At 36.1% G+C, this 26,853-nt stretch overlaps 1 protein-coding gene across 1 annotated transcript in view; it reads right to left on the bottom strand.

Moving 5' to 3' along the window:
- CC2D2B (coiled-coil and C2 domain containing 2B) overlaps nt 1-26,853 on the bottom strand; it is a 111,965-nt gene that overhangs the window by 63,914 nt on the left and 21,198 nt on the right. The window contains exons 5-12 of the mRNA XM_032607357.1: nt 26,724-26,789; nt 23,740-23,823; nt 19,798-19,996; nt 19,331-19,467; nt 19,102-19,230; nt 10,668-10,877; nt 4,775-4,872; nt 17-157 (exon numbers count right to left, since the gene is read on the bottom strand). Coding sequence (XP_032463248.1) covers nt 17-157; nt 4,775-4,872; nt 10,668-10,877; nt 19,102-19,230; nt 19,331-19,467; nt 19,798-19,996; nt 23,740-23,823; nt 26,724-26,789 — 1,064 coding nt within the window. The remainder of the gene's footprint in view (nt 1-16; nt 158-4,774; nt 4,873-10,667; nt 10,878-19,101; nt 19,231-19,330; nt 19,468-19,797; nt 19,997-23,739; nt 23,824-26,723; nt 26,790-26,853) is intronic.

Raw genomic sequence — 26,853 nt, 5'->3', positions numbered from 1 at the left:
TAGAGCAGCCACTCACCTCTGAAACTGCAACTTTATCGAGGTGCTTGTAAACCCTTGGCGTTGTCGAAGGGATTTCATCTGTTTCCAAGTCCATAATATACTCCGTAGTAGGGAGAAGTCCTTTTCCTTTTCTAAGTCATAGAGCTGTTTTGTATTCCTACAATAATGTTAGATTAAAAATATGTTAGTGGGGCTTCCCTGGTGGTGCAGTAGGTAAGAATCTGCCTGCTAATGCAGGGGACATGGGTTTGAGCCCTGGTCTGGGGAGATACCATATATCACAAAGCAACTAAGCCCATGAGCCACAACTACTGAGCCTGTGCTCTAGCACTCGCAAGCCACAACTACTGAGCCCGCATGCTACAACTACTGAAGTCTGCGTGCCTAGAGCCCGTGCTCTGCAACAAGAGAAGCCACCGCAATAAGTCCACACACTGCAATGAAGAGTAGCGCCCACTCGCCACAACTAGAGAAAGCCCGCGCGCAGCAACGAAGACCCAATGCAGCCAAAAACAAATAAATTTTAAAAAATATGTTAGTCGATTAGAACTACAGTACAAGTCATTACAAATGGCCTGGAAGAATGTATTGTACTAACTCTTCTGGGCCCCCCCCACCATTCTTTTTTTTCATTTTACCCACATCTTGATGTAGAGAATGAAATTCCATTTAGAGATTCATACCTCTTAAAGATTTTTCACTATTCAAAAGTGCTCTGCTAACATCCATGTATTTCCAGATTTTCTGGACATTCTGTAGTATATTTCTTATACATTTTTTCAGATTAACAATTAGAACCATTGCTTCAAATTTAGAGGTACTTTGCCTGATGGGTAGTGAGCAGATTATTTGGATGCTGAAGTAATATACTATTACTGGTTTCCTGACTTTGCAAACACACTATAGTGTGGCAAATTATGCTGATTGATTTTCTAATATTAAATCATCCTTGCATTCCTGGAATGACCACAGTTTAGCTATATTATTTGATAAAATTCTGTTTAGCATATTTCATGAATGAAATTGGGTTGCAGTATTTTTTGTGTTGTTGTTAGGTTTTAATTTCAAGGATAATATAACCTCATAAACTGAAGTCCCGAGTTTATCAATTTTTTATCAAACATCTGGATTTGTTGATTCTATCCTACCTTTCTTATTAATTTCTGTTCTCTTTATTTCATTCCTTCTATCCTTTTCCCTAGCTTTCTAAGAAAGATGCTTAGCTCATTAATTTTCAACCTTTCTTTTTCTCTAATATATGTATTTAAATAGTCAAATTTTCCTCTGAGAATTATTTTAGCTGTATCTCACAAATTTTGATACATGTTAGTTGTTTATCAGTAAATTCAAAACATTTTCCAATGATCAATATGATGTCTTCTCTGGTTAACAAATTATTTAGACCTGTATTTCTTAATTTCCATACATATGGAGATTTCCTAGCAATATTTTGTGCATTTTTGTGTTGGGTTTCTGCACTAAATGATTTAAATCCTTTGAATATATTGAGACTCTGAGATTTGTTGAGATAACATAAGGTCAATTTTTGTAAATGTTCCATGTGTTCTTGAAGAAAGTGGTATTTTGCAGTTGTTAGGTACAATATTCTACAAATACACCAAGTCAAGTCTATTAAGCACGTTGTTCAAATCTTCTATATCCTTAATGAGAATTTTTGGTTTATTTATTCCATCAGTTACTGAGCGGAATGTGTTAAAATTGCCCAATACATTTGTGAATTGCTATTTTTCCTTATATTTCTGTCAAATTTTGCTTTATATATTTTGAAGCCATATTATGATATGCATATATGTATATGTCTCTGTGTGTGTGTGTGTGTGTGTGTGTATGCACACGTGTGAATTAAACCATATATTCTGATGTGGCCCTCTAGCTCTAGTAAAGCTTTTTGCCATAAAGATCTATTTTATCTTATACTAACTTAGCTATGCCAGCTTTCTTTTGTTAGTGTTTATGTGGCATGTTTTTTCCATTATTTTGTTCTCTAACTTTGTATATCCCTATGTTCTAGATAAGTCTCTCCTAAATAAAATATAACTGGATTTTTAAAAATCCAATTATTGGGCTTCCCTCATGGCGCAGTGGTTAAGAATCCGACTGCCAATGCAGGGGACACGGGTTCGAGCCCTGGTCCAGGAAGATCCCACATGCCACGGAGCAACTAAGCCCGTGCACCACAACTACTGAGCCTGTGCATCACAACTACTGAGCCTGTGCACCACAACTACTGAGCCCATGTGCCACAACTACTGAATCCCATGCACATAGAGCCCACACTCTGCAACAAGAGAAGCCACCACAGTGAGAAGCCCGCTCACTGCAACGAAGAGTAGCCCCCACTCGCCACAACTAGAGAAAGCCCGCACACAGCGACGAAGACCCAATGCAGCCAAAAAGAATAAAAATAAAATAAAATTCAGACATAACTGCCACAAAGAAAAATTCCAGAAAAAAATCCAATTATTTTAATCCAGTCTAGATAAAAATGGATCACTTAACTAGTTCACTTAGATATATTTAGGTTTAACTCCACCATTTTCTTTTATGCTCTCTCCTTGTCTCATCAGTCTCTACAGTCCCTTTTCTCTCTTTTTTTTTTGCCTTCTTTTGGATTGTTTGAGTATTTTCTTATTATACTATTTTCCTCTTCAATTGATTTGGAAGTTATATTTTTTAATTCTCTTTCTTTAGAGGTCATAAGTTAAAATCTAAGTCCTTGATTTATCAAGGTCTAATATTAAGCTTTACCTTTATTCTCCTCCTAGTCAATGCAAATATCTTTAATTACATTTACCCTTCTCCATTCTTTACTCTATTCTAAAAGTTTTATTTTATTTTATTTTATTTTGCGGTACGCGGGCCTCTCACTGTTGTGGCCTCTCCCGTCGTGGAGCACAGGCTCCGGACGCGCAGGCTCATCGGCCATGGCTCACGGGCCCAGCCGCTCTGCAGCATGTGGGATCCTCCTGGACCGGGGCACGAACCCACGTCCCCTGCATCGGCAGGCGGACCCTCAACCACTGCGCCACCAGGGAAGCACTAAAAGTTTTATATTTTAACTCTCTATATATTTTTATACCCTGTAAGACATCATTACATCACTACATGATTGTTCATTGAGACTTACCCACATATTTACCACTCTCTTTGCTACTCAGTCCTTCCTTACTTGCTCTGTGTTCCTTATGCCAATGACTGTTCTTTGCCTTAAGTTGTAGTTAATTTTATAAATAACACTAATTTGTTTTGTAAATACTGAAGGTTTCTGTTCATTCACTCATTCATTCAACTAACATTTATTTAGAGTTCACTATGTGCCAGTACTCGTACAAGACATATGTCAACTTCCTCAAGTAATATTGTTTGCATTTAACTAGGTTATTCTAGGAAACCAGTTATTTAAAACAACTTGCCTCTAGTGGTTAAGAGCTTGTAGAGCCATTTCAGGTCAATGGGCAGAGAGTCAGGGGAATTCTTTAACTATCAAATCACTCTCACAATTGTCATATCTTTGTGCATAGTTTAACTCTCTACCCAAAAAGTACCTCCCAGAGAGCTTTCCTGCTTTTGAAGATTCCTTGACACATAATCATGTGTTGTCCTGAAATTATTTTTCCAGTTATTTTATTCTTTCCTAACTTCTCTTCCCAACAAGTCTATCAGCCAATGATTCCCAACTTGTAGATCACGTTTTTTTACAGGGGTCCTTAACTCTATATACTATCTGAGTATTGTTTTTAGACTGAATTAATAATATATCTTGCACATATGTGTATGTGGACTAATTCTCAAACATATACAAACACTTGAGATAAATATAATCCAAGTCAATTGAAAGGTATTAATAAGCTCATAGTAGTTTTTAATCAACATGTATTTTTTTAAAATAGACTGTAAAACTACAACTACTTTCATGTGACACCTCTATGAAATATTCTTACACAAAAATGAGTTTTTACAAAAGGTTGGAACCACTTCTATAATTGCCTAAAGACTAAGGATCTTCAGCAATCCCACTCCTGGGTATATACACAGAAACAAAACTCTAATTCGAAAAGATACATGCACCCCAATGTTCATAGCAGCACTATCTACAATAGCAAAGATATGGAAACAACCCCCAAGGGCCCATCAACAGATGATTGGCTTAAGAAAAAAAAAAATACACACACACACCCACACACACCCACTGGAATATTACTCAGCCATAAAAAAGAATGGAATAGTGTAATTTGCAGTAACATATGGACCTAGAGAATATTTTACTTAGTGAAGTAGGTCAAAAAGAGAAAGACAAATACTATATGACATCACTTATATGTGGAATCTAAAAAATAATACAAATGAATCTATACACGGAACAGAAACAAACTCCAGATGTAGAGAAGAAGCTTATGGTTACCAAAGGGGAGGAGGGAAGGAGGAACAAATTAGAAGTATTGGATTAACAGATACAAACTACTATACCTAAAATAGACAAGCAACAAAGATTTACTGTATAGCACAGGGAATTATAGTCAATATCTTGTAATAACCTATAATGGAATATAATCTGAAAAAAATACAACCGAATCACTTTACTGCACACCTGAAACTAATAAAATATTGTAAATCAGCTATACTTCAATTTAAAAAAGAGAGTAAGGATATTGTTATTTTCTTATTTTATATCATCCATAGCATTGTACTATACTCTGTCTAAAGAAATTACTTAATAAATGCTTGATGAATACATGAATGGCCTAAAACCTACCTTATCTGCCAATAATAATCCTGTAAAGTTTTTCTGGTCAGCTGGCTTGTTTCCAAATTTTCATTTGCTAATTTGGTAGCATCCTTCAGTGCTTTAAGCTACAACAAAGAAAAGAGCTTTTTTGGTACATTTCATCCACTTGTTACCATCACGCCAATTCACCTGTAGGTCTAGGTATGAACAGCAGCAGCACAAGCAGCACTTTTTGTGTATTACTGTCATGTCTTCCAGAATATATTTTATATAAGCACCTTGGGGCAGAACTGAGAAGAGCCTCAATATTTGTCTAAGAAACAAACATTATACCTTGAAACTTCTAAGTAATTAGTTTATCAATTAATATAAAGAAATGCCAATCAATCAAGATGGCATATTGAGCACAGGCATCTTATCTTCTACCTAAAATCCCATGGTTACAGAAAAGATATCTATCTCTCTATCCATATCCACTACCATCATCACAACCATACCTATACATGTATTTTATAATTATATCTACACATCCATATCTCATTATAAAAGAATAAGTGTATAACAACATAGGATAACAAGTAAAATAAAATCAGCAAAATATATGGAGTAAAGTATAAAACAGACAGAAATATCCACAGAGAATATCGACAGAGAAATAAAACCAGAGGAAACAAAACCCTAAAATGTGCAGAAGTCGTCTATCACAGTTAGTGACAGTTTGTGGCAACTCCACGACTAGAGTCAACTGATATAAACTTTCACTGGAAGACATAAGAGAAGACCTCAACAAATGTGAAGACATACTACATTCCTAGATGAGGAAACCCAATTTTTTATAAAGATAAAATTTCTTTCAAAATTAACATGACAATGCAATTACAATAAAAATGGTAATACGATCTTTTTTAAAAATTTTATTGGAATATAGTTGATTTACAATGTTGTATTAGTTTCAGGTGTACAGCAAAGTTAATCAGTTATACATATACATATATCCACTTTTTTTCTTTTTTTAGATTCTTTTGGTAATAGGATCTTTATTTTTAAAATTTATTTATTTATTTTTGACTGCTTTGGGTCTTTGCTGCTGTGCACGGGCTTTCCCAGAGGGGGCTACTCTTCATTGAGATGTGCGGGCTTCTCTTGTTGTGGTGCATGGGCTCTAGGTGCGTGGGATTCAGCAGTTGTGGCTCACAGGCTCTAGAGCGCAGGCTCAGTAGTTGTGGTGCACGGGCTTAGTTGCTCCGCAGCATGTGGGATCTCCCTGGATCAGGGCTCGAACCTGTGTCCTCTGCATTGGCAGGCGGATTCTTAACCACCATGCCACCAGGGAAGCCTTGGTAATAGGATCTTTAAAATAGAAGTTGACAAGCTAATTCTTAGGTTCATATGGAAGAGAAACTCTATAAGAATATGCAAATACATCCTAGGAAAAAACCAATGAGGAGGCACTTGTCCTTACACATCATAATTTAATAATTAAACGTAGTAATTAAAACAGGGCAGAAACAGACCAATATGTCAGTGGAGTAGATAGTCCTTAAATCTATGTAAATATGTGAAGCTGGTTTACAATAAAGGCAGAATTTTAAATCAGTAGAAATAATAGGCTAACCTTTTAGGGGAAAGAAATTGAGTTGAAGCCTGACCTCAGAAAACACAGATATAAACTCTAGATAGAATAAAAAGCTAGAAATTACATATCACACACACATTATTAGGAGAATATATAGAAAGACTTTTTTTTTACATCTTTATTGGAGTATAATTGCTTTACAATGCTGTGTTAGTTTCTGCTGTATAACAAAGTGAATCAGCTATATTTATACATATATCCCCATATCCCCTCCCTCTTGCGTCTCCCTCCCACCCTCCTTATGCCACCCCTCTACGTGGTCACAAAGCACCGAGCTGATCTCCCTGTGCGGCTGCTTACCACTAGCTATCTATTTTACATTTGGTAGTGTATATATATCAATGCCACTCTCTCACTTCGTCCCAGCTTCTCCTTCCCCCTCCCCGTGTCCTCAAGTCCATTCTCTACATCTGCGTCATTATTCCTGTCCTGCCCCTAGGTTCATGAGAACCATTTTTTTTTTAGATTCCATATATATGTGTTAGCATATGGCATTTGTTTTTCTCTTTCTTCACTCTGTATGACAGACTCTAGGTCCATCCACCTCACTGCAAATAACTCAATTTCATTTCTTTTTATGGCTAATATTCCATTGTATATATGTGCCACATCTTCGTTATCCATTCTTCTGTCAGTGGACACTTCGGTTGCTTCCATGTCCGGCTATTGTAAATAGTGCTGCAATGAACATTGTGGTACATGTCTCTTTTCAAATTATGGCTTTCTCAGGGTATACGCCCAGTAGTGGGACTGCTGGGTCATATGGCCATTCTATTTCTAGTTTTATAAGGAACCTCCATACTGCTCTCCATAGTGGTTTCTATCAATTTACATTCCCACCAACAGTGCAAGAGGGTTCCCTTTTCTCCACACCCTCTCCAGTATTTATTGTTTGTAGCTTTATTTATTTATTTTTTTGGTACACGGGCCTCTCACTGTTGTGGCCTCTCCCGTTGCGGAGCACAGGCTCCGGATGCGCAGGGTCAGAGGCCATGGCTCACGGACCCAGCCGCTCCACGGCATGTGGGATCTTCCCGGACTGGGGCACGAACCCGTGTCCCCTGCATCAGCAGGCGGACTCTCAACCACTGCGCTACCAGGGAAGCCCTGTTTGTAGATTTTTTTTGATGATGGCCATTCTGACCAGTGTGAGGTGATACCTCGCTGTGGTTTTGATTTGCATTTCTCTAATGATTAGTGATGCTGAGCATCCTTAGAAAGGCATCTTTATAATTTTGGTTTGCCAGACACTATTGGTCGCCCTTGAATACTCATTTCTCTTGGTAGGCAGAGCCCCAATTTTGTTCAGTTGCTCAATCTTCTTCCATTTATTTTAGACGTAAACCCTGATGAGTCTAGCCATTTGTAGCAATGTCATTCTTCTCGCTAGTGACTGGTTTAGGCATGATAATGTGATATAATTCTAGGCAATGAGACATGAGGGGAAATCTGCGGTGGCGTAAGGGAAAGGTTGGAGAGGGCTTTCAAAGTGAGACTCTAGGCTGTATATTGTGTGTCTGGCCAGCATGCCTTCAGCTGGAGCAGCCACTCTGTTAGTTCCCATGAGAAAAGCTAACCAAGTCAACTTTCTGAAGATGAAGATTAGAAAGAGAGAAAAGCCAGGGTTGTTGATGATATTATTGAGCCATCAAATTAACTAACTGTAGAGCTGCCCTAACTTCGGACTTTTGATACAGAAGGTAATACTTTTTCCCTGTTGTTTAAAGCAATTGAGAGAGAGTTTTCTGTGAGTTGTAACCAAAGGTATGCTAATTGATACAAATCTAGAAAGCTTAGTAAGTGAACAACAGAACTTAAAATCCCCAAAGAAAAAAAGTGACAGATTTGACTTCATAAAATTTTAAATATTTCCAAGAGATAAGAAAAATGAAGTTAAAAAGCAAGAAACAGAATGGGACAAAAATATATAAAACATTCAAAAGACATATATCTTGTATGGACTTACATCCAGTGTGTGTGTGTACATGTGTATATACGTATATGTGTATATATATGAAAACTCTTATAAAGATACACAAAGCTACAGAAAAATGGGCAAATAATATCAACTACTGGTTAGGACTCTGGGAAGTGGGGTCTGTCCTGTACTGTCAGCGGAAATTCAAACTGAAACCTTTTTTGGAAAGGCAATTCATTACTCTCTAATAAAATTTAAACTTCATGCACACTTACCCTTGACCAAAAAATTTCACTTCTATGAATCTAGCCTAGATTTCACTTGTGTGAAAGAAGTTTTCACTTGTGTGCTCGAATATATGGGTACAAGGATGTTCATTGCTTTATCATTTGTAATCATAAAAAGATGGAAATGACCTAACTGTCGTGAATGGGGAGTGATTAAACATATTAAAATACAGGTATATTATGGGTCTATATATAGTGATATGGAAAAAGCTCCAAGATGCAGAATTAGTTTTAAAAAACGAAGTTGCCAAATAATACATATGGGAAGATCCAGTTTATGTTAAAAATTATCATGGCATATGTATACACACAGATACATGGAAAAGAGAACTTTAAAGCTGTAGTTCAAACCATAAGGTGAAAATTGAAGTAGGTCTTCCACACTTTGAAACTTCTACACTGAATCATTTACAATGAGAATGTACTCCTGTATTACTTGTGTAATTTACAAAAAAGCTAGAGGGAAAAATAGCAGAACGCTGCAAAGCTGAGGATCCTTTCTACTCTCTAATACTGTCTGCAGCATTTCTCCTTGTTCTTTAAGTGAGATTCATACTCACATAAAGGGACATATTCCAGTTTCAGAATTCCTTGGATGTCAGTGAGTTTCCCACTACTCTGAACTTGGTTTGAACCCACTGAGAACAAGCAGAGCCATACATTTCACACCAAGGGACTTAAAGGATACATACATTATAAATCAGTATTTTGGTAGGAGACCAATGGACACACTCTGTAACACTTGGCCTTTTCTCCTCCTCCCTACTGTTCTTCTCCTCTTTCATTTTAGAAGGGCATGTACATGACCTACCAAATTTCTCTTTTTACAATTTACCAGGAAATTGGAGAAAATGTTTATGTGCACATAACAGAATAAATTGAGGAAAAGTAAAAATCAGCTAAGAAATTACTTTGGATTCCTAAGAATCAAAATAATAATAATAATAATAAACATGTTACAAATAATGATCCCCAAATGTTATTTTATACAGAGAACCATGCTACATGAAAAACAAATGTAGAGTTTTTATGTACAGTAATAGATAGTACTCTAGTGAAATATAATTGACATTGCTAGATCAGACTTCAAAAATTATACAATACTGTTGGAAAACTGTCTATTAAGTAAAAATATATAAATCAAGTCACTTTTTCAATGACCTACATCTTAATTTCAGAGTTGATTCCTTCATTCATAAAAACAATGGTCATATTAAACTAAAAGTTAGAATATTCAATATTTGTTTTAGGAAATATTCTGACCTTATTAATTCATGGTCTTCACCTGTTAAGTTCTCCCACACAATTGCTATGTGAAAATTCAATCAAATGGATTAAGTCCTGTAGTTTTTGCACTTGTATTTTAAAAGGCAGATATATTAAGGTACAATTCATTTCCAGCTTATTGGAATATCTTGGTGACTCTATAAGGTTTGAATACTTAACTAAATACCTCACTAAACATTTATTTTTAACTGTATTAATTAGCTGAATGAGACCTATCAAAATATCTTTTCAGAGAGAACACTAGCTAACAAAATGCTCATGTATCAAAAACTCAGCACAGAGTCTAGATGAGAAGTGCAAATTCATAAAAATAATCAGTGGGTACTCCTTCGATTTCTCTTCAGATTTTATGTACCCTTTATGACGTCATTAGATGACTACTTGGATCAATCATTCTCAGACTAACACTCTTCATATTTGATGAGAGATTCAAGGTCACTAATATTTTTATCAAAAATACACTCTTACAAGATTGAAAACAGCCATTTGGCTCTTTTAAATAGTAATGATTTCAAATATTCTTCTTGAGTCATAGGACCAAGAATACCATTGATTAGCAAACATTTATAGATGCTAAATATCCTGCAGGATATGTTTGAGGCTGCCTCCCTGGCCAGTTAATTCCTACAGTTTCTTTTCAGGAAAACTGAAATCAACCATTCTTTTATTTGATTAAATATTCAAAGTGCTAAGGGAACATATTCAATGATAGCTTGCTCTGTACTAAGAAGTCTCTTTTCTCTTTCAATATTAAAAGTTCAGCTCTGTAAATATAATGAAAACCATTCTCACCTTCTCATAAAGCAGCTGAGGTAAATTCTGTTGCTGCCTGTCCTGAAAACACTCATAAAGTTGGAGCAGCCTAGCACATAATACTTGTTCTTGATTGAAGAGAGGATGATGACTGAATTGCAAACCCACAATGTTGAGATCTAATTGGTACCTTTCCCTTTGATCTTCCATTTTGTTCCTACTAGAGCTTTCTAGATCAGATTTCACTGCCTTTTAAAGAAAAATATTTACAGGATATTAATTTTGTTCTATTTCTTTTGAAATTACAAGTAACTTCTTAAAAAAGTAATATGTTAACTGTAAGAAAATTGAGATACAGAAAAGAAAAAAACCAATTATTTGCTCCTTCGTCCTCAAAATTGATTATAGCCCTTGATTTCATAAAATATATTTATACTGCAGCATTTTAATCATCTTGCTATAAATTACTGTCATCTACCTTACTATTGTGTGCTGGTAGAGGTTGAACTTTCAAGTTATAAGCCGCCAAATAATTTCCTATAGGAGCACTATGAAAAATGGTGTTTAGAACTGGTGGGTCAATAGTTCACTATGTGATGTTCTCACAGTCATCTGTGGCCAGAGTTAAATGACAAACCCTTATTAAAACATTGTTCTTAAGTGAATATGTTGGTAATTCCCTGGAAAATTCCCTGGAGGGGCCTGGACTCTAAGCAAATGTTACTTTATAAGGAGACCATCTTTCTTTATACATGACACTGTCTCCATTTGTAAACCAGATTGTCCCTAAATTAGTTGAAGTCCGTAGGCCTTAGATTGTATTAAAAATGATTCAACAGTGTTTTAGTACACTACTTTGAATTTAAGTACTTATGATTGAATATTCATGTGATTAGTTTTTCGTGATACAGTTTGAGAAGGTTAGTGGGTTACTTAGCACGTACAGCTTAATTCATGAATGGCTAGCCACTCCTGATTTGAGCCATGACTGCAACCACCTAAAAAAAACAGCATGAGCTCTTTCTAGATCAATCTGTAGTAGTAGAACATACCCTCCAGTCTGTGTCATTGCTATTACACCTGTTATTACACTGAAAAAACTGCTGTCCCACCCCTGATCTGGTGTGGCATATCCAGTGCTTCTCAAGGACTGTAGGTCACCAGGATGATGCCTACATCTCTCCCTCCTTCCTCTCTCCTGAGCTAGGAATCTCCTCCTTTTCCTCTCTGGGTTGAGGGGAGGCAAGAAAATAGTCATAAAGCTTGTTTTTGTTTTTTCCTTATCTTGTAAGTCTCTATTCTCAATGTAAAGGCCAACTCAGAAAGGGAAACCTGCACTTAATTCCGCCTATAAAATTTAGTAATCAGTAGTAAATTGGTCATTAACCAGGCAAAACCACCAAGGAAATAAACAGTTTCCATTTTAAAGAACCAAATTATAACTGAATAATTTTGGAAATTCAAGTTGCTAAGCTAGAGATGCCTGTCTTATTAAGCAGATTCAGTACTGGACGAAAAACCATGTTGCTTACTTGCTTTGGGTTTCTACTGGAATAACACAAACCTCTGCCCCCGGTCCTGTCCTATTCAATACCTACTGATTGTGGTGCTCAGATGCTAGAGGAGGGTAACTGAGATGGCGGAATATCCAACAGCAGTCAAAGGAAGCAAATTTAGACTGGAAAGCAAAAGCTAAAGGTGGAAGTAGGCTTCAAATATTTGAAGAGCTGTCACATAAGTGAAGTAGTTTATGAGTTCTTTATGGCCAAAGTCAAAAGAGTAATAGTGATCCAGGAGGCAGATTTTAATTCACACAGAAAACAATAAACAATTGGAACTGCCTAATACTGGAATGAGTTCTCTTGGGAGATAGTAAGCTCCATGACACTGGTTAAAAGCAGCAGTTGACTGAAGGAATTATGTGAACTTCTAGAACGAGGTAAGTGTGTTAGACCATAAGAACAAAGATCTAGGCAACAATGAATCAAAAACCAGATGAAAGTACAAAAACATCCATGCTGTTACCTGGCATAACAAGTTAAGAAAACAGATTTTCAGAGACCCAGATATTGGAGTTTGATCAGATATGGACTTTAAAGTAGCTATTATTAATGTGTTTTAAAAAGAGTAAAAGATAAAATACATGAAAAGATGAGAAGATGAAAACATGGAGCATTCCACAAGAAAACTGGAATATATACAGAAGAATCAAATGTCAAATGAACACTTTGAAGCTAAAAATATACTGAAAATATCTAAAATTAAGAATTCATTAGACGAGTGATTCTGGAAATATAGTGGCCATATAGTTTTAGATCCAGGCATACTTCATTTCATTGTACCTTGCTTTATTGTACTTCTCAGATGTCGTGTTTATTTTTTACAAATTCTTTAATTTGTAAAACTTGATTCATGGCAACCCTTTGTTGAGCAAGTCTGTCAGCACGATTTGTCCAACAGCATTTGCTCAATTCCCGTCTCTGTGTCATATTTTGGTACTTCTTGCAATATTTCAAACTTTCTCATTATTATATTTGTAATGGTGATCTGTGGTCTGTGACCTTTTTTTATTTTATTTTATTTTATTTTTTGGTCTGTGATCTTTGATGCTACTACTGCAAAAAGGTTATGACTCCCTGAAAGCTCAGATGACAGCATTTTTTAGCAATAAAGTATTTTTTAATTCAGGTATGTACATTGGGGTTTTTTTAGACATAATGCTATTGAATACTTAATAAACTACAGGGTAGCATAAACGTAACTTTTACATGCACATGTATAAAATCCAGGTAAATGTATAAGAGGAATGCCAGAAGAAGGAGTAAAGGGCATATAGTAAATAATTAGGCAAAACTAGTCAACAAAAAACAAGCAAATAAGACCTGGGGTAATAGAGGTATGACAGAGTATTAAAGTACCTGGCCGAGGCAACAGCAAAGAGAGGATTTTGATACTCAGGGAGCTATTATCTCTGCTTCAATGGCCCTTATGTTATTTTTATTCCAGTGAGAAACCCCAAATGAACCTTGCCTCCATGGCTGGCTGAGCAGAGTAAAAAATGTAGAGAAGATAGAAGGGAAAGGCAGGCAGAGGCATTTGTGTGGCACTAATTTGAGAACATTACCTGTTAAGGATGCTGCTACAGAATGAATTTTAATACTCAGTTTACATGCTTGGTGAAGTGACATTTACATTTATTCCCAGCTCTAAGAGTCCATGAAATACTGAAATTAGCTTGGATGAAGCTAGAACAGACGCAGTTGAGGAAAAATTACTTGTTCAGCCCAGTGGTTTCCAATTTGGGATTCCAGATGGTTACAAAGGTTAATCTGGATAGTGGTTAATGTTTATCCAAAAATTATATTTTCTGCATTTACTTATCATTGCTTTGTTCATTCAGTTATTCATGCACTCACTCATTCATTCAGCAAACTGCCATTGTTTCAAGGATCTCCTTCTCCAAGAGCAATGGTCTCCAATAATTATGTTAAAAGATCTGTGCTATATCTTGAGCAAAATTTAAATAAAACACACTGTCACCATAACATGCAAAAGTTATGCCATGTAACAGCAAAAAACAAGATAAAATAAATACCAGGGATTTCCCTTCCTTCCTCTTTTATCCTTTTATTTTTTAATTTTTTAATGGAGATGGATTTTATAGTAACCAAACTGGGGAAAAACGGAAAGATATTGCACTGTTGGGTGGGGGTGAGGGGGTCATTTATAAAATCTTGGTAAATGTGCTATGCTATGAATTACAATGAGGCAGAGACATTGCCAGGCTCTCATGGTGTGATAGGCACCATGGAGAAAATAGGATTTTCTAAGATTATGCCAGTCAACTGGTGTTTTTTTCTTCTAAATTATACAGGACCCTAAAAGCTTACATCTACTGAAGTGATGAGTTCCATTACAAATAATATAAGTATTCATTGAGTGTCTGCTATATGGTAGGCATTTGGATATGTGCTAGTGATTTAAAAAAACAAAACAAAAAGAAAACCTTACCCTGGTTACAGTCAAGCAGGGAAGAGATTAGGTAAACAGAAGACTTAGATACAGATTGAGCCTTAACAAAACTGCAACCCAGTCTGAAATCAGTTAAGTCCCTGATTGGATTAAGATGATTATCCACACTCAATATGCCTAAAAACTAGAGGAACGAACTTTTCTGCAAGAAGATATGATCTAGAGTTTCTACAACTTTTCATATATAATATATGGAATATAATAAAAAAAATACCACCTATAATAAAAGACAGGACTAAAAGCGCAAAATCAAGAGAGAAGAACAAATAATAAAAACAGATTTTCAAGGACCCAGATATTGAAGTTACCAGATATGGACTTTAAAGTAGATATTATTAATGTGTTATAAAAATAGAGTAAAAGGGGACTTCCCTGGTGGCACAGTGGTTAAGAATCCGCCTACCAATTCAGGGGACAAGGGTTCGAGCCCTGGTCCAGGAAGAGCCCAAATGCCGCAGAGCAACTAAGCCCATGCGCCACCACTGAAGCCTGCACGCCTAGAGCCCATGCTCCGCAACAAGAGAAGCCACTGCAATGAGAAGCCCACGCACCACAACTAAGAGTTGCCCTGACTCGCTGCAACTAGAGGAAGCCCGCACACAGCAACAAAGACCCAACGCAGCCAAGAAAAAAAAAAAAGCCATCAGCTAAAACTGTTAGAGGTTTTGTCTACTCCAGTTATGGGTTACAGCAAGGAATTCTGAAGCAGCTAGGGGAGTCTACTCCCTAGAAAATTTTATGACAAGGCTTCACACTAAAGAGAAACTATTGGAAGTGGAATAAAACTTGAGATGGTCAGGGACCACAGAGATTAATAGAAGATACAGAAAATAATCTGGGAAGGAGAATACAGCCACTATATTGTTTAACACTACACAAAAACAACAGAATTCTGTGACATCAGAAAAGCTATCTGAAACAAGCTTTTTTCCTAAAATTTCAGGAAAACTAATTTAATATAAGAATGAACAGCAGAAAAGGCTCAAGATTAAATCTATACAAAGTTTCTATAATAAAAATGAATAAACAGTAATATAATATCCCCACAATCAAAGCATACCAGAAAGACATTCAAAAAAATAGAAATGTGGATTACAAAACAAGCCAAAAGACATTAAGAAAATTTATGACATTAAAGAACACAAACCAGAATTTGGAAAACTCAGAAATGAGGTAACAATAGAGTAATAGAAATAATTTTTAAAATTTTAAGTATTTAGATATTAAGCCTAAGCTAGAAGGAACACAAAAACAAAGATCACAGAATGCTTTTTCCTTAAGGTAAAAAAAAGAGAAATCTTTTCAAGTAAAAAATAAATGAAGAAGGGGAAATAATTCATTAGATGGATCTAACAGGAGATTAAACACAGTAGAAAGTTAGCTAAGTGAACTAGAGGGCAGGGCAACAGAAAATATTCAGACTAAACTCAGAGGGAAAAAGGGATGAAAAAAATGCAAAAGCAGAAGATAAAATGGATATGTATACTTGATGTTCCAGAACACAAAGAGAAAGAGATTAGGGCAGAAGCAGTATTTGCTAAGATAATGGCAGAGGATTTTCCAAAACGGATGCATAACATGGAGGCATACATTGAGGAAGCCCTAATAGCCCAAAGCAGGATCAATATAAAGAAGAAGCATACCTTAACATATTACAATGGAAGTCACACCTTAACATATTGTAGTAGAAAACCAAAGACAAAGAGAAAAACTGAAAACCACAGTAAGACTTTAAGCTGACTTTTCAGTAGAAACAATGAGATTCAGAAATAAGTGGAAAGTTATCTTCAAAGTGCTAAAAGAAGAATAACAACCAACCCAGAATTCTAGACCATTTACTTCAATGGTGTGCTGGAACTTCTCCACTGGACTCCCAGAATTCCATAATGGCACTCTTGTCCATGGGTGATTGTCAAAATCAGTGTTCTCTGGAGAGAAAGATGGTAGAAAACTCTTATTCTGACATAATGATGATGTCAGTCTTCCAGTTTTGCTCATCTCTATCAAGATTGTTTTGGCTATTCAGGGTCCTTAGAAGTTCCCTATGAATTTGAGAATTGTTTTTCTATTTCTGTGAAAAATACCATTGGGATTTTGATAGGGATTGCATTGAATTTGTATATTGCTTTGGGTAGTATGGACATTTTAACAATACTAAGTCTTCCAATCCACAAACACAGGATGTGCTTCCATTGGACAGTCTTTTATTTTTTTAAAAATATGTTTATAATAGAAAACATTCCCACAAATAAATTTCCAGGGCAAGATGGATTCAGCAGTGAATTCTCCCAAACATTTAAGGAAGAAATAACACCAATGTTATACAATTCTCCCAGAGAAGAGAAAAAGAGGGAACACACCCCAAATTGTGTTGAAGCCAGTGTAACCTAGATGGAAATCTGACAAGAACATTACAAGGAAGAAAAATCAAAGAAAAAGTTATCTCAGGAACATGTATGCAAAAATCCTGAACAAAATATTAGAAAATCAAATTCAGTAATATATAAAAAGAAAATGTATCACAAATGGGATTTATTTCAGAAATATTTGAAAATCAGTGTAATTCACCACATTAAAAGTTAAGAAAATACTATTACACTACTTAATAGGCTTAGAGAAAGCATTTGATAAATGTCAACACTAATTCATGATAAAAATCTTTGTATATGTCTTTAATTTTAAAAGTAGGACAATTGGGCTTCCCTGGTGGCGCAGTGGTTGAGAGTCCACCTGCCAATGCAGGGCACACAGGTTCGTGCCCCACTCCGGGAAGATCCCACATGCTGCGGAGCGGCTAGGCCCATGAGCCATGGCCGCTGAGCCTCCGCATCCGGAGTCTGTGCTCCGCAACGGGAGAGGCCACAGCAGTGAGAGGCCTGCGTACCGCAAAAAAAAAAAAAAAAAAAGTAGGACAATTAATTAAAGCTTAAATGCATTTTGCATGGTAAAATGGTAAAAGATTTTCTTAGCAGCAAAAAGTTTTGGTGTATTTTTAGAAAATCCTGAAAGAAATTTATGAGTGGTATAAAGATATAAAAAACATATTACAACATAAGGAAGACTTGTTTTTAAATTTTCTAGTTTCTCTGGGAAAGAAACAGAAACTGTGGAGAAGAAAAGAGAGCATATATCATAAAGAAAGAAGATCCTCACATGTTACAGAAAGAGAAAGAGACCTCCAAAAGTATAAATCTCTTCAGTTTAGGGAGAAATCTCATTTCCTATGGAGGCTGAGAAGTAACAGCCTTATAAGGAACTAAGTGCTCTTGCTGTTAAAATGTTGCAGTTGCTGGAATATGCAAGAAACACAGAACTGCAACTGTAAAGAAAAAGCATTAACTACAGAAGGCATATAATTACTAGAAGAGGAGAAGTAACTCACAGGTTTAAAGCAACAGAAGGACTAGAGAATGAAGTCCTGTAAGTACAGATGACCCTTAAACAACATGGGTTTGAACTGAGCTTGTCCACTTATACACAGATTTATTCAATAATTACAGTATCTATATTTTCATTTTACAGGTCTTTAAATTAACTAAGTGTGGGGAAAAGTTGGTGTTCGATCAGAGATCACAATGTGTGGAATCAAAAGAACTAGGGTTTGAGTCCTGAGTCTACCCAAACTGTCTCAGCTTCCTGCCCTTGGATGAGTAATTTATTAATTTCTTTATTTTTGAGAAAGAGAGAGCAGTACGCAGATTTTTCACTGCATGGAGTTGATGCCCCACTGCTGCATTGTTCAAGGGTTGACTGTATTTTTAGGAAGTATTATTTCCACTTTGTATCTACCTACAGCCATATTTCCTATATATGGAATGGTTAATGCAAGTGGTTGAGAAATTAGGTTTTTGTACAAAATTCTTATTTAAACTTTTTCAAGCCAAATTTTTAACATAACTATTTCTGTCTAAATATTTCTTCTCATTAGGTTAATGGACTGCTAATTTTCATAATGTCTTTTGGAATACACATAAATTAGTTTAATTATAAGCATAACATATATTCATTTCTGAAATTTAGAAAATAGAAAAGAGTATAACAAAGAAAATAAAAATAATCCTATGTTCTACCATCCAGAGATAGTTATTAACTATGATATATTTTCTAGTCTTTTTATCTACATACACATATATGTACATACTTATTCATTCATTGATAAATTCATTCATTCATTATCTATTTTTATAAAATTAGGATCATATGAAATTTTGCATTCTGCTTTTTTTAACTTTACATTTTATTTTGAGCACTTCTCCATATCATTAAATATTCCTTGAAAACATCATTTTAATGGATATTTAATATTTCATCATAGTTTTGCCTTTACTAGACTTACTAATATCTTTAAAAGGTGAATTAACACCACAAAAATAAGTATATAAGTTATAATTGATATTACAAGAATTCTAACCATAATCATAAATAAACTGTTGTTGGTTACCTTCCTGTATATGGTCTTCAGTGCTGGATTTAAAGGTTCCTTACTTATGTTTAGTCTGAAATTCCATGACTGTCTAACAGGTGAAGGTAATGACATTATTTCTCCACTTTCTTCAAACCAACACTTCCCCTATCAAAAATATTTAAGAATATAGTAAGTAAATATTATACTAAAAACAAATGTCACACACCATCAGTGAGTGGTTTCCCTTGTTAGCTAGTGAACTTGCCTCTTCTAGTTTAAGCAGGCGATTTTCCATTTTGTTGCAGGTCTTTTTATATATTTCTGGCTTTTTGTGAACATAGAATCCTTCTTCTTCTAAAATGCGTGGCATCGTATCTTCTGGCAGTTTAAGTTGGTTGATCACTTAATAACAAAACCTAGATATTACTTTAAAGTCCAAAATATTAAACTGGTATTGACCAAACAAGAAGCAAAAGGGAACTATCATATACTCTACCACTAAAGCCTAGCAGAAAGTCTATACACACACACACACACACACACACACACACACACACAATGAATGAGCTTTTTAAACCAATTCCCTTTAACTCAGAGAAAGCATGAAGAGGAAATATAGAAAAATTTCTATAATTTTAAATCAGTACTTTTTATCTATCCAGCATACAAAGAAGCTATTATCCTACAATATGATTCATTAATGACTTGAATATTTTCTTGTAAAAACTTTACCTGGAGAATTGCTTGGAACAAAAATATTTGCCTGTTGTTTTTTCACTTGTTCTTGATCATCTTCATAATTGGCAGCCTTTACTTCAAGTAAATCTAGGAAAATGACTTCTTCCATAAAATCTTCATCTCTGCCCTCAGCAAAGTTTTGTAAATTATCACCAAGTGAAAAGTGTTTGTGGTAACTATCATTTACTGATCTCTGTTGAATACCAAAAAGGAAAATAAGTATACGTGTTTGTCCTCAATGATTAACAGGCAGATAAATGAAAGGTACTAGAATCTTGCTGTGAAGTCTTTCTGATCTATGCCACCCAGTTCAAGTTCAAGCTGAAACTGTGTGACAATTAAATTTCATTGAACACAGAGGAACTCACTTAAGGCTTAATATTATAAAATATGATTTTTCTATAGCCCTTCACTGAAATTCTCAATGAAAGACTACTGAAAAAGAACTACAATTCAAGTCTCTCCTCTCCTATGGAAAATGTTCTGAAATATTGGACTATGATATTTCAACTGTTGAGAATTCACAGTGCAGGGCAAAGTCTAGAGACATCAAGCCATGTGGTCTTCAGCCCCATTTTTTTCCACCGTTCAGAAAGAAGTACTACCTAAGGTGACGTGGAGTAGTCATGCTGTTTTCTGGATGATATTTAAGAAAAAGAAGAAAGAAAAGTAAAGATACAAATAGAAGTCTGTGGCACTGTGATTGATTATGATACATTTCTGAAATATGATATATAAAAGTTACAAACAATCTGAATGTAGGTATTGAAACAGATATATTACTAAATATAAAAATGTATACTTTTATATTATATCAGAAATTTTATATGAGTCTCTTCACAAAAAATATTACCAATTTATTTTGGATGACTTTAGTTGTTTAACTTAAAATCTACATATGTTGAAAGAGAGAAGGAGACAGAGTATGTGAGTCATGCAAATAAAAACCCCTTAATTTTCAAAAACATACATTTAGGGGTAAATAATTAAATTAAAAGAATTAATAATAGAACTCCATTGAATAGATAACCGTAGATGGCCTTGATCAACTCTGACAAAATTAAGTGAGTAACATGGTTAAGCATCACTTAGGTTCATATCAAGTCATCACATCATCATACCTTCCCTATATCCCTGTCACGAAATCAAGAAAGTATTTTATATCCAGAAATCTTTGTGGCAACATTTTCAGAAGTCAAACAAGATATGACACTGACACCTAGGAGCAAGATTTGGGGGATCTTCACATAGGGGATCTCTTTGAATATTCCAATCATAGACAAAGAGGGGCTCTTTGCTCCTGCTGGAGGTCCCATTACCAAGCTACTTTCACCGCACCCCTGGTGCAGGTCAGGGCTTTCAACCTGCCTTCAGAGCTGAGGTCTGCCCTGATGGCTGAGTCATGTCAGGCTCTCATCTTGGATCCCAGCCTTTTATTTGTGACCATGTAGGTCTCTTTCATGAATCCTACCCCACTACAGCTACCTATATTTTTAGCCTGAGACAAGCTATGAGCTCAACCAATATAATCACCTTCCTGGTCTTCACTATGCAGCTCACAGCAGACCAGTGTCTGTGCTGTTAGCTGTTGTGTGACAGGAAGCATGAGGTCAGAAGGCAACCACCTAATTTTCCATGCATAAGTCTAAATGAATGCACCTGAGTATGGTGTGGTAAAAAGAGAGAGAGAGAGAGTAGGAAGGAGCCACAGTCACACTCAGCCTCCCACAAAACAGTAGCTTTCTCCTCCCTGTGATGAGGACAGTAGATTCCCATTGTCCCCAAATTTACCAGGTGCAGGGCAGATGGCTTTTCAAACAACTTCTCTAAACAACCCACATCCAAGCCTGGACTTCCTTGTGCCCAAACAGTCTACTTGCCCCACTGACCTAATTTCTCTCATGTCTTCCCTGTGAGAAGGAAAAGAAGGAAAAGCAGCCATAACCACAGCGCTTCGTCCTGGTGCACTCTGCTGGGTGGACCTTCTCGTTTCCCCTGAAAAGTCCATTCCTTAACCCATATCATGGGATTCTGGGATATCAAGTGACTTGGCAGAGCATGTGCATGTTTGATACTCATTTATTCAATATTCGCTCAAATATGGAATGCCTGATATGTTCAAGGAAAAAAATAAACAAAGAGACAGAAATACATGCGAGGTGGTGATAAATGACAAAGAAAGAAAATAAATGACATAAAGAAAAATGATGCAAGGTAAGTGGCTAGAGAATACTGGGATGGGGGTTGGGGGTTGGGGGTTGGGGGGTTGGAGGTACTATTACATAAGGTTTTCAGGCACAGTAATTTTAATTATGTGTCATTTGAACAGAGACCCAAAGGTAGTGAGGGAGAGAGCATGAGGATAAGAGAAGAGCTGTCTAGACAGTTAAAAGGTACAAAGTCCCTGAGGCAGGAACAGGAAGGAGGCCAGTATGGCCGGAGTTGGGTGGAAGAAGGGGAAACTAGTGAGAAAGGAAGTCAGAGAGGTACTAAGGGGGCCGTGGAAGCCCCTATAAGGACTTCAGCTTTTTTTTGAGATAGGAAACCATTAGAAGGTGTTAAAAAAAAATGTTCTGTCTTAGATTTTAACAGAATCACTCTGACTACTATATGGTATAACAAATAGACTGTTGGGGCGATAGTAAAAATAAAGGGAGACTTTGGCAATGCTCTGGATGAGAGGTTACGGCCGCATAGACTAGGCTGTGCCAGGGAGGTGATGAAAAGTGGGCTGGGTTCTGGAAGTGGGTTGGATACTTTGAAGGTAGAACCAACAGGATTTGTGACAAACTGGATATGAGGCATGTGAGTAAAAGAGGATCCAAGGATGACACCAAGGTTTGGCTGAGCAATTGGAAAAATGGAATTGCTATACTGTGATTCTATTTATATAAAAGTCTGTGTGTGCATATATGGGTATAAGCATAGAGAACAGCATGAAAAAATGGTAATAGTGGTTTATCTCAGAGCAGTGGGATGTCACATGATTTTTATTTTCTTCCTCATGGTTTTCTGCATTAAGTTTTTATAATATATATAATAAATTTGTTATATTTTTTAAAGATAAAGCTCTTTTCTGTGGAACAAACAACAACAAAAGGAACGTAAAGACTGGAGCAGGATACAGGATACAAAGAAAGGGGAATGGAAGAGACTGAGAAATAAGTAGAAAGGCAAAGCGGGGTCCAAGAGAAATTCAAAAGGAGGACCTGAAGGATTTGGAAATGACTGGGAGGTGTCAGAAGATACTGGGTAGCACTCTGGAAATACAGGAGGGGGCTCAAGGAAACTGTAGAGAGATCTGAAGGTAGAGAGGAATGGAGAAAGTTGAGAGGAATAGGAGCAGAAGGGAGACCAATGAGACTGACAAATCAGGAGATGGGAAAGACTAGCGAGACTGATTAGGACTGGAGGAAAGGACGGCCCTAGAATAACAGTGGGGCTGAAGAGTTTGGGAAGAACTGACAGAAATTAGAAGGGTCTGGGATTGTACAAGGAGGGATGAAGAATGGGGAATCAATGAAGAGTAATAGAGATTACAGAGAACAACGTGGGCACTTGGAGAAATGAACAGGAAGAACAAAAGAAAACACAGGCTTTGGAGCTGATAGCCTGTACTTCCCAGCTCTATCAGTTCTTACCCCTGTGTGCCTATTTCCTCACCTATAAAACAGAGATGATAATAATGCCTACCTCACAGGGTTATTATGAGGATTGAATGAGATAATCCACATTAAAAATTTAGAATATCACTGGGCATCCAGTAAGCACTCAATAAATGTTAGGAATTATTATTATGAACAGCTTCTCAATTCAAAGAGAAGGCAGCTCAATAATAAAAATTTCACCTCCCATCAAGTATTTCATTCTATGCCTTTAATAAAGAGTTATTTTTCCTGAGAATGAGGATGTAGGAGGAAGGGAAACAAATCCAACCTGCTCTGCAGACTGGCCTAAAGTTGAGTCTTCTTCACCACTCAGAATAAAACACGAAAGACCTTCATCCAGTGAGACTTCAGTCTGCAGGTTAAACAATGGAAAACCAGTATTGCAGTGTTGAAGTGAGAGCTTTTTCTGCTTTTAAGGGAAAGAAGTAGTTTTCTGTAATATGGTAATAGTAACTGTATCTTATTCAAGAACAAAAAGCAGTAGGATAGTATCAAGTTAATATTTAACTTTGAGTCTGTTTGGCTCATGAATTTTTTTTTTTTTTTTTTTTTTTTTTGCGGTACGTGGGCCTCTCACTGCTGTGGCCTCTCCCGTCGCTCCGGATGCACAGGCCCAGCAGCCATGGCTCACGGGCCCAGCCTCTCCGTGGCATGTGGGATCTTCCCGGACCGGGGCACAAACCCATGTCCCCTGCATTGGCAGGCGGACTCTCAACCACTGCGCCACCAGGGAAGCCCTCATGAATTATTTTTGTATTTTGTTTTGTTTTTAAGGTCCGGTAACTGTGATTTAAAAAAAAAAAAAAAAAAACAAAATTGCAGCATTATTTCCAATAGCCAAGGTATGGAAACAACTTAAGTGTCCATCAACCAATGAATGGACAAAGATACACACACACACACACACACACACACACACAATGGAGTACTATTCAGCCATAAAAAGAATGAAATCTTGCCATTTGTGACAAAATGGATGGCCCTTGAGAGCATTATGCTAAGTGAAATAAGTCAGACAGAGAAAGACAAATACCATATGCTCTCACTTATTGGTGAAATTTTTAAAAAGCAAAACAAAAAATCAAGCTCACAGATACAGAGAACAGACTGGTGGTGAACAGAGGCAGGGGGTGCAGGGGGCAGTAGGCAAAATGGGTGAAGGGGGTCAAAAGGTACAAACTTCCAGTTATAAAATAAGTAAGTCTTGGGGATATAATGTACAGCACAGTGACTAGTTAATAATGCTATATTGCATATTTGAAAGTTGTCAAGAGAGTAAAACTTAAAAGTTCTCATCATAAGAAAAAAAAACCTTTTTTTTTTGCGACTATGTATGGTGACAAATGTTAACTAGACTTATTGTGGTGATCGCTTCCCAATATATGCACATATTGAATCCTTATGTTGCACACTTGAAAGTAATATAACATGTCAATTATATGAAAGTAATATAATGTGTCAATTATATCTCAATTAGAAAAATTTTTTAATTAAAATATAGGGTCCAAATCTTCTCCATCTTCCCAATCTATCTCTTCACTCTAGTCAGAGTATTGAGAGCATTACCTTACAGTTAGATCAAAAGGTGGACTCAGGGCAAACTCTTTTTTCTCTCCCTGTTTTTGGGTGTTCTCAGGTATGAATGCACTCACATACAAGTACCACCTCACCCCACCAATAATCTTTTGCGAACTTAGAAATAATAAAAGGTATTAAAAGTGGCATATTCTTAGTGATGAACTTGCTTGTAAATAGGCTCTCATTTTTCAATACTGTAAAGTCTGAATCTTTCAAATATAAATCGCCTATCACTTCTTTGTCACACACTTTTAAATGGACTGTTTTTAGAGAGGTTTGAGAGAGGAATCGGAAGGAAGGAAGGGAGGGAGGAAAGAAGGAAGGAAGGAAGGGAGAGAGAGAGAGGGAGGGAGGGAGGGAGGGAAAGAAAGAAGGAAGGAGGAAATTTGCTAGTTCCTAGGAACTGAAGAATCCAAAAATATGTAAAATACAAAAGCTTATCCTACATCCTGTTTGTATCTACAATATTGCTGTCCCATTAACTTTAAAAGTTATGTACCTTTCAACAATACTGATATATAAACTGTCCATATATACTTTTACTTCCCTCTGTCTCTGCTCATTGAAAAATCATTTGCTAAAATCCTCAACTTCCTGAGCAGACATCCCTTCCTAGTAGTTTGTAATGGAAACTCTTAGAAGCCAATTTCTCTTCCTTTTTACCTCTTTTCTTGATATTCAGTGGACTTATCTTGACAAACTTCCAATTTTTTACTATTCATAGTTAAATTAAATCCAAGTTAGGCTCACTTTTATTCATTTGTTGAATGAACAACATGTATACAATCATCTTTTCTTAGTCTGCTTTTACTATTAAATTTAATTAATTTTTACTAAGCACCCAAGAGGGACCCTGTGGAGAAGACAAAGATGAGTTTTTTAAAAACCCGAGATACACTCCTTACATTTTAAAATTTGAGAGTATTTTTTAAATACTCTCATTGCTTATGGAAGAAATGACTAGTTGTTCATTGCTGTCTTTTCTGCCATTTCTAATAATAGAACTTACTTTTAGCTGGATATCGAGACATTTTTTCCCACATTCCTTTAGTGGAAATAATGTGTGCAATTTTCAGGTCTTGTCCTGTAAGAGATCAAACTGCAATCCTATGGCTCTCTTCCTCCTCCCTCCCCTTTGGTTAGCAAATGAAGACACAGCAGCTTTGCCATTGGACTCAGAGATGGAAACTAAGTGTTGAAGATGGCAGAACTCTCCTAGTAGCCTGGGCTACTTATCTATTACACTAGAGAGAAATAAAACTTCTATCTTAATTAAGACATTTTACTTTGAATCTTTTTGTTAAAGCTGCTTAGCCTTTACTCTAATTAATGCAGTTCACCCAAGATGTGAGTGATTTTGTCATTTGAAGTTCCAAATATGTGATTACACATTGTATTTCAGAACAAAATCTGTAATTCGGGGATCACCTATAATATTTTATTATAATTTTTTAAGATAAGAAATAATGTCAAGTAGAAATAGTGATTAAATATTGGCATGAGAGATCTTTTTGGAGTGACAAAATGGTCTAAAATTGGATTATAATGTTGATTATATATTGTGTAAATTTACTAAAAATCACTGAATCATACGCTTAAAATGGATGAATTTTCGCTATGTAAAGTACACCTCAATAAATCTGTTCTAAAAAGTTTTTTAAAAAAATTATTCACCTTAGACCACTGACATATCTTATTATCAATGAGCAGCTGAGTTGAAGATTTTTTGCCTTGATTAATCTGAAACACAATGTAAATAAATAGTATGGAAAACTTAATGTTCACAGATACAGACATAATCGTG

The sequence above is a fragment of the Phocoena sinus genome, chromosome 16 (assembly GCF_008692025.1).
Source record: "Phocoena sinus isolate mPhoSin1 chromosome 16, mPhoSin1.pri, whole genome shotgun sequence".
In the NCBI taxonomy this organism is placed as follows: Eukaryota; Metazoa; Chordata; class Mammalia; order Artiodactyla; family Phocoenidae; genus Phocoena; species Phocoena sinus.
Note: the sequence above shows the minus strand (reverse complement) of the source record. Positions and strands in the feature narration are given on the sequence as shown.